General features: G+C 43.5%; 1 protein-coding gene across 1 annotated transcript; it reads right to left on the reverse strand.

Annotated features, from left to right (window-relative positions):
* Nucleotides 1–3,949: 3,949 nt before the first annotated feature.
* PSMB5 (proteasome (prosome, macropain) subunit, beta type, 5) lies at nt 3,950–11,197 on the reverse strand. Its single transcript, XM_006883139.1, has 3 exons — nt 10,992–11,197; nt 9,995–10,301; nt 3,950–4,443 (listed from the first exon to the last, which is right to left on the reverse strand). The coding sequence occupies exons 1-3, from the start codon at nt 11,187–11,189 to the stop codon at nt 4,157–4,159; spliced, it is 792 nt and encodes a 263-aa protein (XP_006883201.1). The 5' UTR covers nt 11,190–11,197; the 3' UTR covers nt 3,950–4,156.
* Nucleotides 11,198–12,176: the final 979 nt, after the last annotated feature.

A 12,176-nucleotide genomic window follows, 5' to 3' on the forward strand; every position in this document is an offset into this window, starting at 1 on the left:
GCATCAATTCTCCTTCTATCATCTTTAGTCATTGTCCAGCTCTCTGATGCACAGCAAATTATTGCAAAGACCATGAGCTGCATCAAGGACCCCTTTGTCACTGGACTGACAATTGTTGCTCTTTAGCACTCTCAAGAGGTTCCTGACAGTAGACTTTCCCAATGCAACTTCCCTTGATTTCTGGACTGCTGGTGCCAAAATTGTTATCGTGAATCTGAGCAAGATGAAATTAACTATCTCAATGTCTTTGGGGGTAGCAGACATCAAAGAAGTTGGACCTATGGCATCTTTTTTCCTTCTAAATAAACCACATCTGACATTTATGGTTGACAACAGCTTAATCAGGAATAGAAAGAGTTAATGACCAAATTAGGCTTGGCACCCAAGTCAAAGGCAAATGCTTCAGGGAGAAATGAGTTGGGTTAAATAAACCCAAGAAGCTGATGTGGGTAGAATTTCTTCTGCCTGACCCGCTAACAACCACAAATGGGACATTTTAGAAATGGTTTTTATTGAAATGCTTCAGTGGGGCATAGCCCCTGGACAGAACTTGGCTCTGAGGCGGGCCTGGGGAGTCCTGCAGGGATGTGGACAGCTGGCTGGCTGGGGGCAAGCAGCGGAGATGCCTGGGTCAGGCAGGAGGTGGCAGCAGATGCTGAGCAGGGCAGTTCTGGTTGCTGTGTTTGCGTTCTCCTCTGGTCCAGGATAATTAAAGCTTTCTCCATATGATTCTGACTTCCTGAAGGGAAGCCCGAATTTAAAAACCAAACAAACAAGCAAATAAACAAAAATAGCAGAGATACTTGGTTGTATGTATTTTTTTTAAATTATAAAGCTCTCAATCATGTCTTGAGGTCACTGCAGCTGGTCAGTTGAAAGCATCTTATCTTTTGCTACAGCAGTGGCGGGAGAGACAATGCTTTTAACAAAACAAAAATAACAGAAAATGAAAAACCCAAATGTGCTCACCCTGAATTAGGTACGGTCATGTAGATCCTCCATTGACCCCATCATCCTTTAGTCTGGTCACCAGGGACATACTCTCCTTAGAATTTCCTTCCATCTTTCCTCCCCCCGCCCCTTACTCCCTTTCATCTTAGTGCTCGCTTCTCTCCCCTGACAGAGTACATAGAATTCGTGGAGCAGAATAAATCAGTTGTTTTACTTCCCCCTCAAAAGATGTGACCTTCTACTCCCCAAACGGCTCTGACAGTTTTCTCATTTGCCAGCTGAGGAGGATATCAAGAGACACTGACCTTCTGGTTTTGCCTAAAGAGGGAACAGTCAGTAACTATTATGCTTCAGTCCAATTTGCTTTATCTGTGCTCTTCCTCCCTCCTCCCCTATGTCCTCAGCTACCTTTTCACCTTCCTTCAGGAACATTCTACTCACCCGAAGTGCAGTGTTACCCTGCTTAGCCCTCCCTTGCCTGCTGTGGAGGTGCTCTCAGGCACATCTGCCTTCAGTCCTACAGCAAGAGAAAGCACAAGGCCCCTAGGAGTGTTTGCTTCCTATTTAATCAGATTAGTCCCATCACCTACCCCGAGGAGCTAGATTTTGGTATTACAGAGCTATCTGTGGAGGGAGGAGAAATTGTCAGACGTCACTTAAAGAGCCCTGTCTCCTGGACTCCTGGGAACTGCTGAGAGAAATTAATCTTCCAGCTATTTAAGGCAATTTCTTTTCCATCATCCTTTGTCAAGAGGATTGCACTGGGAAATGAATCTGATGGGAGTCCCTGAACTGGTACACTCCACTCAACAGCATCCCTCGGATACTGTGCAGCATCCATCATCCCCACTCACTCGGTAACATCACTGCAAAGCCAACTCCCCACCCACACCCAGCAGCCCAAAATCACACATGCACACGGCTGGTACCATGGGGCCAAAACACTTGCAGTTTCCTCCTACTTCTGCTCTACTTTATTTCCAGAAAATCTACCAAAATTGTTCTTTTCCATGAAACCTCTTTCACATCAGATTCAGGAACATGAATATGCTAACAAAGAAGATTAAGTACCCTGTTAGTGTAGAATAGGCACTTACATTAATGTTTAGATCAAAGTTGTGAGACAGTAATGGGGCAAGGAGTGGACAAATCTCTCTACATAGGCTAGGGCTGAGTTAGGGAGGGACGGTATGCATTCTGGTCAAGTTAAGGAACTCCAGCTTTGAGACTCTCTCAAGGAGTTATTAGGGTGTTAGGTACCACTGTGTCCACTTCAACTCAGGGCAACCTTATGAAGCTTGTGATTGAAACTTTGCCCTATCCTGCCGTTCTACGATGTCTGACATGCTTGAGCCCATTGGTAGTCACTGTATGATGTCTTTTTCCAAGGACAGGCCTCTCCTGGTAACATGACCAAAGACAGACAAAAATTTCACCATCCTTGCCTCTAAAGCGCACTTTAGTTATAGATTTGTTGTTGTGTACCACTGGGTCAGAACCAACCCACAGCTGGCCCTCCAGTGGGTTTTCAGTAGTTGCTCACAAGAGTGGACTGCCCATCCTTTTCCTCGGTTGTAGAGGCTTTTAAATTTTGGTTTGGTGTTCTAAGGGAATGCCAGATAGAGTGTCTGTGCTGGTAGTGGTGTGTTCCTTAGGGAGTGATTATAGTGGGAAACTCAAGGGTTAAAGTTCTGGACTTCCTTCAAACTCCAACTTTTTAATTTCATTCAGTTGTAGGCACTTATCCTGAGGGGATTCCCCTATGTTAAAATTTTCCTAAAGATCTGCAAAGCAGTGTCCTAAATGATAGGAGGATGACTGTACCAGCACCTTTCATGCAGCTATTAGCTGAGTTTACACAGAAGCATGGCTCATGCCTTGTTCAATTGCAGTCTGGTCTTCACAGCTCTGACTCTAAGGCTCCTCGGGCACTTTTTCAGCAAAATGAATCTCCTCAGGCTCGAGTCATTTGTTTTCCAAACTCTTCTCCGATCTCACTAATTCCCAATTTCCCTGCATTTGACAAATGCAATTAACAAGCCTCGATCAGTTTCTGGCCGACAGCCCTCATCAATCAATAAAGACTGCACAAGACTGCGGGGGAAGGGCAGGTGAAAGAAGGTAGCTGCAGTCCAGGGAAGGGGGGCTTTAACCCCTGTAGTTCTAGAACACCCACACCCACCTTTCAGTTTTAAAACATCAACTTGGGTTGGCACTCTCAGCCAGTACTTTCTTCATTCTTGCTCACTAAACACAAGGCAGTACTGATTATGCCCTTCTCTTCCATTTTCAAAGGTTTACCCATCAACCTCTTCCATCTTCCTGGTCTTCTCTTTAACAGAAGGCCATGCCATCTGCTGCCACCACAGCTTGGAAACCCCCTCAGTGCTGCGTGTGATAAATCAGCTATCTCTGCTCTCAGCAGGGCCTCCTCCCCTCTCACACATTCTGTGATGATTCCTGCTTCCTGCCCAGAGGCTAAGTGCCCACCGTCATCCTAGTCCACCCAACACGTCCACTGCAGAGTACCAGAAGAAGGATCACTAAGCTTGAGGTACTGCTTTCATACTCATCTCTGTGACCTTTTTCCAGAGTCCAAGATTTCTCTTACCAATTGGTTTAAGATATAAGGTTCATCCTCTTCACCTTTCTGCTCTGCATGTAGCACCAGCTTCCCTGCCCCCACTTTAGGAGGAGAGCTTTTCCCTCCAAAGCCCTGCCTAAGAGCTTTTCCCTCCAAAGCCCTGCCTAGCACAGTTCTGCGCATCTTTCCACCTCATCAACTTTTCATCTCTTTCACAAACAGAATCAGGAAGTCTCTCCCTCCTCCTTTGTTATTAGCTTCACCAGTGGGGACGTTAATGTATTCACTAGACAGTGTCTTCACACCAATGTTCCCTATAATTATAGATACTTCCCTCCCACTGTCCTGACTTATATGACTGTAAAGTGCTTGGAGGAGGGACAATGTGGACAGAAGACACAACACAGGCTGAGGGTGAGTAGTGTAATGTTAACAGCAAAAAAAAGTAATACAAATAATTTCTTCTGCAGCAGCTCATTAACATCTGGTAACACAATGAAGGTCAATGTACATGAGCTTAATAAAAGGATCAATTAGAAACCCCTGTACTACAGGATGGGGTGCTGTGCTCTTATTATCAATGACACCCCAATAAATGCAAGCAGATGCATTCAGCCTCCCTTAGGGGGCAGGTCCACTGTACTTGTCATGTAGATCAGCTACATTGTCACTGGAGACTCGGATCCAGCCATCCTCCCGGACGTGGTAGAGGTTGACCACACCTCCTGAGTAGGCATCTCTGTAGGTAGCTTGGTAGATGGCTCGACGAGCTAGATCATAGGCCTTTTCCACTTCCAGATCATAGGAGTAGCCCCTATCCATGACCCCATAGGCATATACAGAGCCAGAACCTACAGAGAAGGTGGTCCCTGAGATCCGGTTACCTTCACTGTCCACATAGTAGAGGCCTGGAAAGAGAAAGAAGGTTAGCAGGGGCAAACAATGAACATTCTCTTCTGCCATCTAATTCATCGTTCAAGACAATAATAGTTCTCCATTCCTCTTAAAACTCAGGGCACACCATCAGAAATATTGGAAAACTACTGCATTATAAATTAAAAATAAAATTTAAACCAGATGCTCTGCTGGGGGGGGGGAGGGGAAGCACGATCTCCTCCTGTACCAATCAGATCTGATTTGACGGTACACACACAAAATAATTTTAAAAAAATTTAAGGGCACTCTGGTGGCTTAGTGGCAAGAAGTTGCACTGAAATCCCAGAGGTACAAGGTTCGAATCCACCAGATGCTCTGCGAAAGGAGGGGCAATCTATGCTGTACCAGTCATATCTGATTTGACGGTACACACACACATATATGCACACATTTAAAAACTACCTCATCTCACTTCACATCCATTAATATATCTACCTTGCCTGTCTTCACTGCAGACCAAAAAGTAAGGATAATCTCAATGATTCAGGTTTCAAGCATAGAATGAGGTGTTGTGGGGAAAACATTTTAAAAATACTCTAAAAAGTTTAGGTGATCTAAGTCATACATAAGCCTAGAGTTCAAAATCATATTGCGGACTCGCTCTGTCCAAAACGGTAGCCACTAGCTACATGTAGCTACAGAGTAAGTGAAATAAAGTCGGTATTATACGTTGAAGTGATAGTATTTTAGATATTCTGGGTAAATAAAACACAATCAAAATTAGCTTTGTTTAGGAGTACAGTCATGAAAATCTCCAAACTATAACCACTTTCCCACTTCGTTTTGTATGTGTATGGTTTTTCTGAAACTAGGTAAATTCTTTTTTCTTAGTTTGCATACAGTAATTCATATACATTGTATTTGATACAACTTTCCCACTTCTTGAGACTTAGACCCTGGGTTTGAAGGGCCAGGACCAGTCTTGGGGACATCGAGATCAACTGCATAATACAATGCAATACAATACAATACAATACAATACAATACACAAAGACGATGCTCTATGTGCTACTTGAGTGAATAGTGACAAGGGTCTTCAAAGCTTGAGAGTAGCCATCTAAGCTGGTCTGTTTCCAGCTGGAGCGATGAACATTAAAGACTCAAGAAACCAATCAGTCCAAAGGCTGAAGGGACCACATGAGCCACAGCTTCTACCAACCTGAGACCAGAACTAAACGGAGCCCAGCTATTGCCACAGACAGAGATCACAATAAAAGCTACTGGGTGGGGTGAGAGGAAAATGGTAAAATAAAGTTTAAATTCATAATAAAAGACCACAAAGTTACTGGTGGAGTTGCCAATGGTGTCTATAATTTAAGTCCTAACAGTTCACACTTTAGCTAAGTAGAAGACAAGCTATAAAGTAAACACCCAGGATAAACACACTCCTCAGAGCAACCAACTACAGGAAACCAAAATGGCAGCTTTGCCCAAAAGCAAAGTTAAGACAGGATAACTGGGCACACGGAACAGGGAACCCAAGACAGAAATAGGCGAGTACTCACACACTGTGGAGACTGCAACTACTGAGAGTGATGCTTTGATCTTTTGACTTTCACCTAACCCACAGAAGTTTGTTTTTTTTTTTAAAAAAAAAACCAACACCTCAAAACTACTTCTTTTTTCACTTTTTAAGATGTGGCTAGTATAAAATTCTAAATTACACATATGATTCCTATTTATTTATATATCTATTTATTTCTATTGAAGGAGCCTGGTGATGATACAAACAGTTAAGCATGTGCCTGTTAATAACCAAGAGGTGCACAGTTCATATCCATCACCTGCTCTGTGGGAGAAATATGTGGCAATCTGCTTCCCTAAAGATTTACAGATTTGAAAACCCCTAGGACAGTTTGATTCTGTCCTGCGGGTTTGGAATTGACTCAAAGACCACAGGTTTATGCTACTACTGTACAACCTTCTGTCATATAGATCAGGATCAGCAAAAGCCAACTGTTGGTTTTTAAATAAAGTTATATGGGAACACAATCACATTCATTCATTTACAAGTTATTTAAGGCTGCTTTTGTTCAGAATTAAGAAGTATGAAAATGCCATATGGCCTACAAACTATTTTGAAAATGTTTGGAAGCCTCTCTACAGATTACAGTGAACTCTGGTGTCTTAGGTGGTAAGGAGTGGTAGTGTCAACGCAACCCAAAGACTCACAATTCAAATCTACAAGCTGCCCCACAGGAGAAATCACTCCTCCTGTGCGATTTACTGTCTCTGGAAACCTGCTGGAGGGTCAGTTCTAAGTAGGTTGTGACTCAATGGTACACAACAATAACAACTATAGACTGTAGGGACCTCTAGTAGCCTAATGGCAAGGAGTTGTGCTAGTAACCCAAAGCTATGTGGTTTGAATTCACCAGCTGTTCCAGGGGAGAAAGATGGGCAATCTCCTCCTATGTGATTATAACTGCTTCTGAAAACCTGCTGCAGGGTGAGCCATGGGTTAGTTCTCATGTGATGGTAAACAAGAACTATAGACCATAAGGGTCAAGGAAATTCAAAAAAGGAATTTAAAAAAATTCTTTTCAATTCTCATTGCTTCACTCCTCCTCCAAGTTTGTACCTTTTCACCAAGTTCAGGTTTAAAATGTCCAAATCTGAATCTTGTCCTCAAATACTTCAGTGGTTCACCATCATCTTATCAAACTCTTTTGCCTTTTGTGTTCTCAACTTTTGCCAATTACACCATCAATCTTTTAACTATTTTAGTAGTTCTCAACTATCACTATGCCTCAGAATCAACTAAGGAAGTTCGTAAAAAAATGTTTAGGAGGGGAGCTCTGGTGGCCTAGTGGCAAGAAGCTGCAACTACAATCCCAGAGGTGAACAGTTCGAATCCACCAGATGCTCTGCCGGGGAAGGTGGGTCAATCTCCTCCTATGCCAGTCAGATCTGATGTGACGGTACATGCACACAAAAATAATAAAATAAAATAAAATATATTTTAAAAAAATGTTTAGGCCTTAACCCAATTAGGATTTAAATTTGTTAGGAGTGGGGAACAAACTTAAGGTTTTCGGGCAATTCTAATGCAAGCAAGATTGAGAATCACTGCCCTTTTGTTTTCAGGGTGATTAGACCTTATTCTAATGTCTGCCGCAGATCTTTTCCTATTCCCTCCTCAATCCCAATGCCACTCCCTTGCCTAAACGGCTCAACATCTGGTTCCAATTTACCTTTCTGGCTCAGTACTCCCCTTCGCACACTCTTAATTCCAATTAAATAGCACATCCAGTGACTTCTCTCAAAACCTGAGGCTTCTTTCTTCCCTCCCTGTGCTCACTGACCCATTGCTGCACCTCTGGCAGGTTTTCAGAAGCTGTAAATTACACAGGAGGAATATGAACATTTTTCTCCCTTGGATCAGCTTGTGGATTCAAACCACCCATCTTTGGGTTCAAAGAGCAACTCCTTCCCCAGTGGGCCATCAGGGTTTCTTTACATTTCTTTATCTCCTACCAAAAATTCCCATGAATTAGGGAGTTCTGGTGGCTTAGTGGTAAGGAGATGGGCAGCCATCCCAAAGGCACACAGTTTGAATCCACCAGCTTCCCTGCAGGTGAAAAGATGGGCAATTGCTTCCTGTGCAATTAAAACTGCCTCTGAAAAACCTGCTGGAGGGTCAGTTATGACTTGGTTCTGAATTGACAGAACACAACAACTCATGAAGTAGGAATCTCTGGCAGCTTAGTGATAAGGAGGTGCACTGCCAAGGCATGCAATTTAAATCCACCAGCTGCTCCAGGGTAGAAAGATAGACAATCTCCTCCCTTGTGATTTACTGCTTCTGAAAACCCGCTGAAGGTCAGATACATAACAAAAACTCATGAAGTGTTCTTACATCTTCTGGTCAGAACCTCTTTTCAAAATCTATGATCAGCTTCTTGAAGGGGCTGACTTATACTCAGGGTGATGGTGCCATCAGGAAGCTCCGAGAAGAGGGCACAAACCAGGCTATGCTCTGGTTTTCTAGATTTTCCGTGCCAGTGAGTCTGTGTTCTTGGGCATTTACACATGAAACAAACCCAATGGCCACAGGCAAATCGGCTTGCATTTTTCAAAGTGTATTTCCAAAACATTTCTCTGGACCAGGCAAAATCTATGGAACTGTTCTTTCATACCTTTTGAAGAGAAAAATACTTCCATTTCCTAATTAACATCTATCTCATCTGCACTTTTTCATTCTTTCATTTATCCTCTATTGAGTAGTGAAGTAAAGCTAACCCTTCTATACCTCTTCATATCCTACTCCAAAGCATGTAAAAAAGTGCAAAGCATCCTACAGATATTCTATAATTAAAGAGTCAGTAAGCAAATAAATAAACCAAGCAAAAACATGAAGAGGAAAAATAATTCAAGTATATGCAAGGAAAAACGAAATAAACTGACTGACTACATTCCAGCCTACCCAAAGGGGCATTCAAAACTGGCCAAAGAGGAACTGACATTGGCTATAAGGTCAATTTTTCCGACCAAGGTTTTAAAAGACTGGAAAGGAAACTAGACTAAGGAATTTCTTTTCAAAGATGACAGAACAGGACCTAGGATGACAGTATCAGGTAAGGACAGAAAAGAGGTGAGTCCAAAAGGTCCCTTTTGGGTCAAAAACTTTCTTAAGAGAAAAAGGGAGAGGAACAACTAACTTTTTAGTGTCCAACCACATATGGTTCGAATCCACCAACAGTTCCACAAAGATCAGCAATTCCTCCCCATGTGATTTGATTCAATGCCTCTGAAAACCTGCTAGAGCTAAGTTGATTCTGAATCGATGGTACACACAACTACAAACTGTTGTTGTGTGCTGTTGAGATGGCCCTGACTCAAATAGCGAGGGTGATTGCCACAGGTTGAAATGACAATTATTTCGGGTATTCAAGATTAGCCAAAAAAATTAAACTTGCTGCAATTCAGTAGATTCTGACTCACAGGAACATTACAGGACAGGGCAAATTTTCCCCACAAAGTTTGTAAGGCTAAGTAAATATTTACTGACATATCTTTCTTCAATAGAGTAGTGGGTAGGTTCAAATCACTGACTTTTTAGTTAGCAGCAAACACTTAAATGATTAAAATTGTTTCATCTTTTTTACTGTGTCTATTAGAAAAATTTAAATGACATTATTTCTACTCTAGCCCTAGCTAAAGAGTTTTTACATCTGTAATCTGATTCTCAAATACAACTCTTTATAGGTCTTATAATTTTATGTGAGAGAACAGAAACATTCTGAGCTAGATGCTTTCCATTTATTACCTCACTTAACCAATATCACGGATGAAGAACCAGAGGGTGAGTGAATAAGCAACCTAAGGTCACAGTTGTAGTCTATGACACAACTAACTCCATGCCCTTTTCTACACTCCCATGCTGCATGTTCTATGAATAAAGAACAGAGAGAAAGCCCAAGAACCTAAGCAGTGCATCCTCAAACACTGGCACAGAGCCCTTCTGTTCAACCTCTGCTTATTGTGGCAGCTAAAGGATCACGGGATTGTAGTTTAACTCACCAGGGCCTCTCTTGTCCCAGCCACAGATCATGGTACCCATGGACAGCCCCATGCCTTTATATTGATAGACCATGTTGGCCAGCAGCTTGGAGGCAGCTGCTACTGAGATGCGTTCCTTGTTTCGAAGCTCATAGATTCGACACTGCCGAGCTAACAGCCTCTCCCAGAAGCTACAATCCGCTGCACCTCCAGTCATGGTGCCTAGCAGGTAGGGGTTGATCTCGATCACCTTCTTCACCGTTTGGGATGCAATGTAAGCACCTGCTGTGGCCCGGGAGTCCACTGCCACGATGACACCATGGCGAAACTGTGAAGATCAACGGAAAATGCCAAACAGGCCACATCAGTCCTGAAAAACATCGGATACCCAGCACATCTCTTTCTCATTTAAATAACACAATAAACTTTCCTGAATATTACTGTCACTTTGAGGGTCACATTAATCCCGTGACTAGGGCATAATCGGTATTATCTTCTTTATAAAAGAGAAAACAGGCTCCATATGATTGAATGACTTGTCCAAACTTCTCAATCTAATTTTGCATTGCTGCGCCGGGAACCCCAACTGCGAAGCTTCTATTCCCCCCTTTACTTCACCAAACCTCCCTGTTAAGACATCGAATAACCTAGAGGGGCTGCTCAGTTACCAAAATCTTTAGTGAAACATCGCAACAGCCAATGTTCCTTAGAGGCTAGCCTCCCCTTAACCCGGGTCGCGTCAAAAACAAATCAAGTAACCTCGCGTATTCCTTCATTTGCTCCCAGGCCCGCCACCGCCCGGCCCGCCACCCCCCACCCACCCCCCGCCCGGGCAGAGACCGAGGCCTCCCGGGACAGTGAGACAGCTAAATCGCTGGAGCGAGTGTGGAGACGAAAGGACCGAGTGCCTGATGGGGTTTTCCGGTTCCAGGCAGCTGGAGGGAGGTTCCCGTCCTGCAGGCAGGACTTGGGGGGTGCAGGTACTTGGAGATGTACCCCCGTGCGCTTGGATCCGTACCTTGAAGGCCAGAGTGGTGGTTCCATGAAGCATTTCGATCCCTGGTTCCTCGGGGACACCCCATTTAGGCGCAGCCAGACTCAGCCCATCGCATGAACTCCCTAGACCCACGTCCTGCAGATCCGCGCGACCCCCAAGACCGAAAAAGCCGCGCTGGTTCACCGGTAGAGGCCTCTGCAACACGCTGGCCAGCGCCATGTCTACTGAGGGCAAGCGGAACTAAGGCCGAGTACACCTGGGAAAGAGGCCGGGCAACGCCTCGCCGTCATAGCTTCACTTCCTATTTATTTCATCGAGGAGCCATTTTTACTCCTGGTAGCCACGCCCCCCCCCAAAGCAAACGCCAAATACAAGGGATAAGTTTGATTCAGTGGTAAAATTCTTTTCAGTAATGGAATGCGGCTACCCTCTTACTGGGTCAAGCGACCTTTAAATTCATAGGAGTTGATTAAAAAACATGTTGAATGAGGGCAGTGAGGCCGGCCATCTTTGAAAAGGGCGTGACTGGTTAAAAATGGGTTTGGAATTTTTAGAGATAAATGGACAACCTCCTAACCCCACATGCAAACAACATTTAACTTCTCAACACCTTGTTAACACAACTTAGGTTGATATTTTAGGAACAGCCTTAAGACTGGTGTTTCCTAAAATCAAAATCAGTACGGATCGCATCTCAACATCAAGGTTACAAAAATAGTCAACCCTGGACAGATAGACAACATTATGATCAGTGAAGAAAACAATGAAACTGTCAGCTTCATCTTACTTGGATCCACAAAAAAATACACTTGGTGCCAGCAGTGAGGAGGTCAGGGACCTCTCCAAATTACTGAGGAGCAATGATGTCAGTTTGAGCACTAAGGTGCATTTGATTCAGGTTTTTTCAATCACTTGCTGTGCATCTGACAGTTGACCAATGGATAAGGATGACAGAAGAAGAATTGGTGCTTCTGAGTTGTGATGTTGGAGAATGTCCCATGAATTGCTAAAAGAACGAGCAGGTATGTCTTGGAGAAGGTGCAAACAGAGAGCTCCTTGGAGGCTCAAGGACACAACTAAGACTGATTAAAATACTGATTTTTCTCTAAGGAGTGGTGTTCCTGCAGGGTTTAGTTCAGCCTGCACTGGATGACAGGGACTGGGGCCACCAAATGACTATAATTTTTGTACTGTTTCAAAAAAAAT

Source organism: Elephantulus edwardii, unplaced genomic scaffold (genome assembly GCF_000299155.1).
Source record: "Elephantulus edwardii isolate Elephantulus edwardi_28Jun2011 unplaced genomic scaffold, EleEdw1.0 scaffold00026, whole genome shotgun sequence".
Classification (NCBI taxonomy): Eukaryota; Metazoa; Chordata; class Mammalia; order Macroscelidea; family Macroscelididae; genus Elephantulus; species Elephantulus edwardii.

What these genes read in the sequence shown, in the direction of transcription:
- PSMB5 (XM_006883139.1), bottom strand. Translation starts at nt 11,189, where the DNA reads ATGGCGCTGGCCAGCGTGTTGCAGAGGCCTCTACCGGTGAACCAGCGC. An exon ending in CCACCACTCTGGCCTTCAAG is followed by an intron (nt 10,302 to 10,991) that starts GTACGGATCCAA and finishes TGATCTTCACAG; the next exon opens with TTTCGCCATGGTGTCATCGT. An exon ending in CTGGGACAAGAGAGGCCCTG is followed by an intron (nt 4,444 to 9,994) that starts GTGAGTTAAACT and finishes TTCTCTTTCCAG; the next exon opens with GCCTCTACTATGTGGACAGT.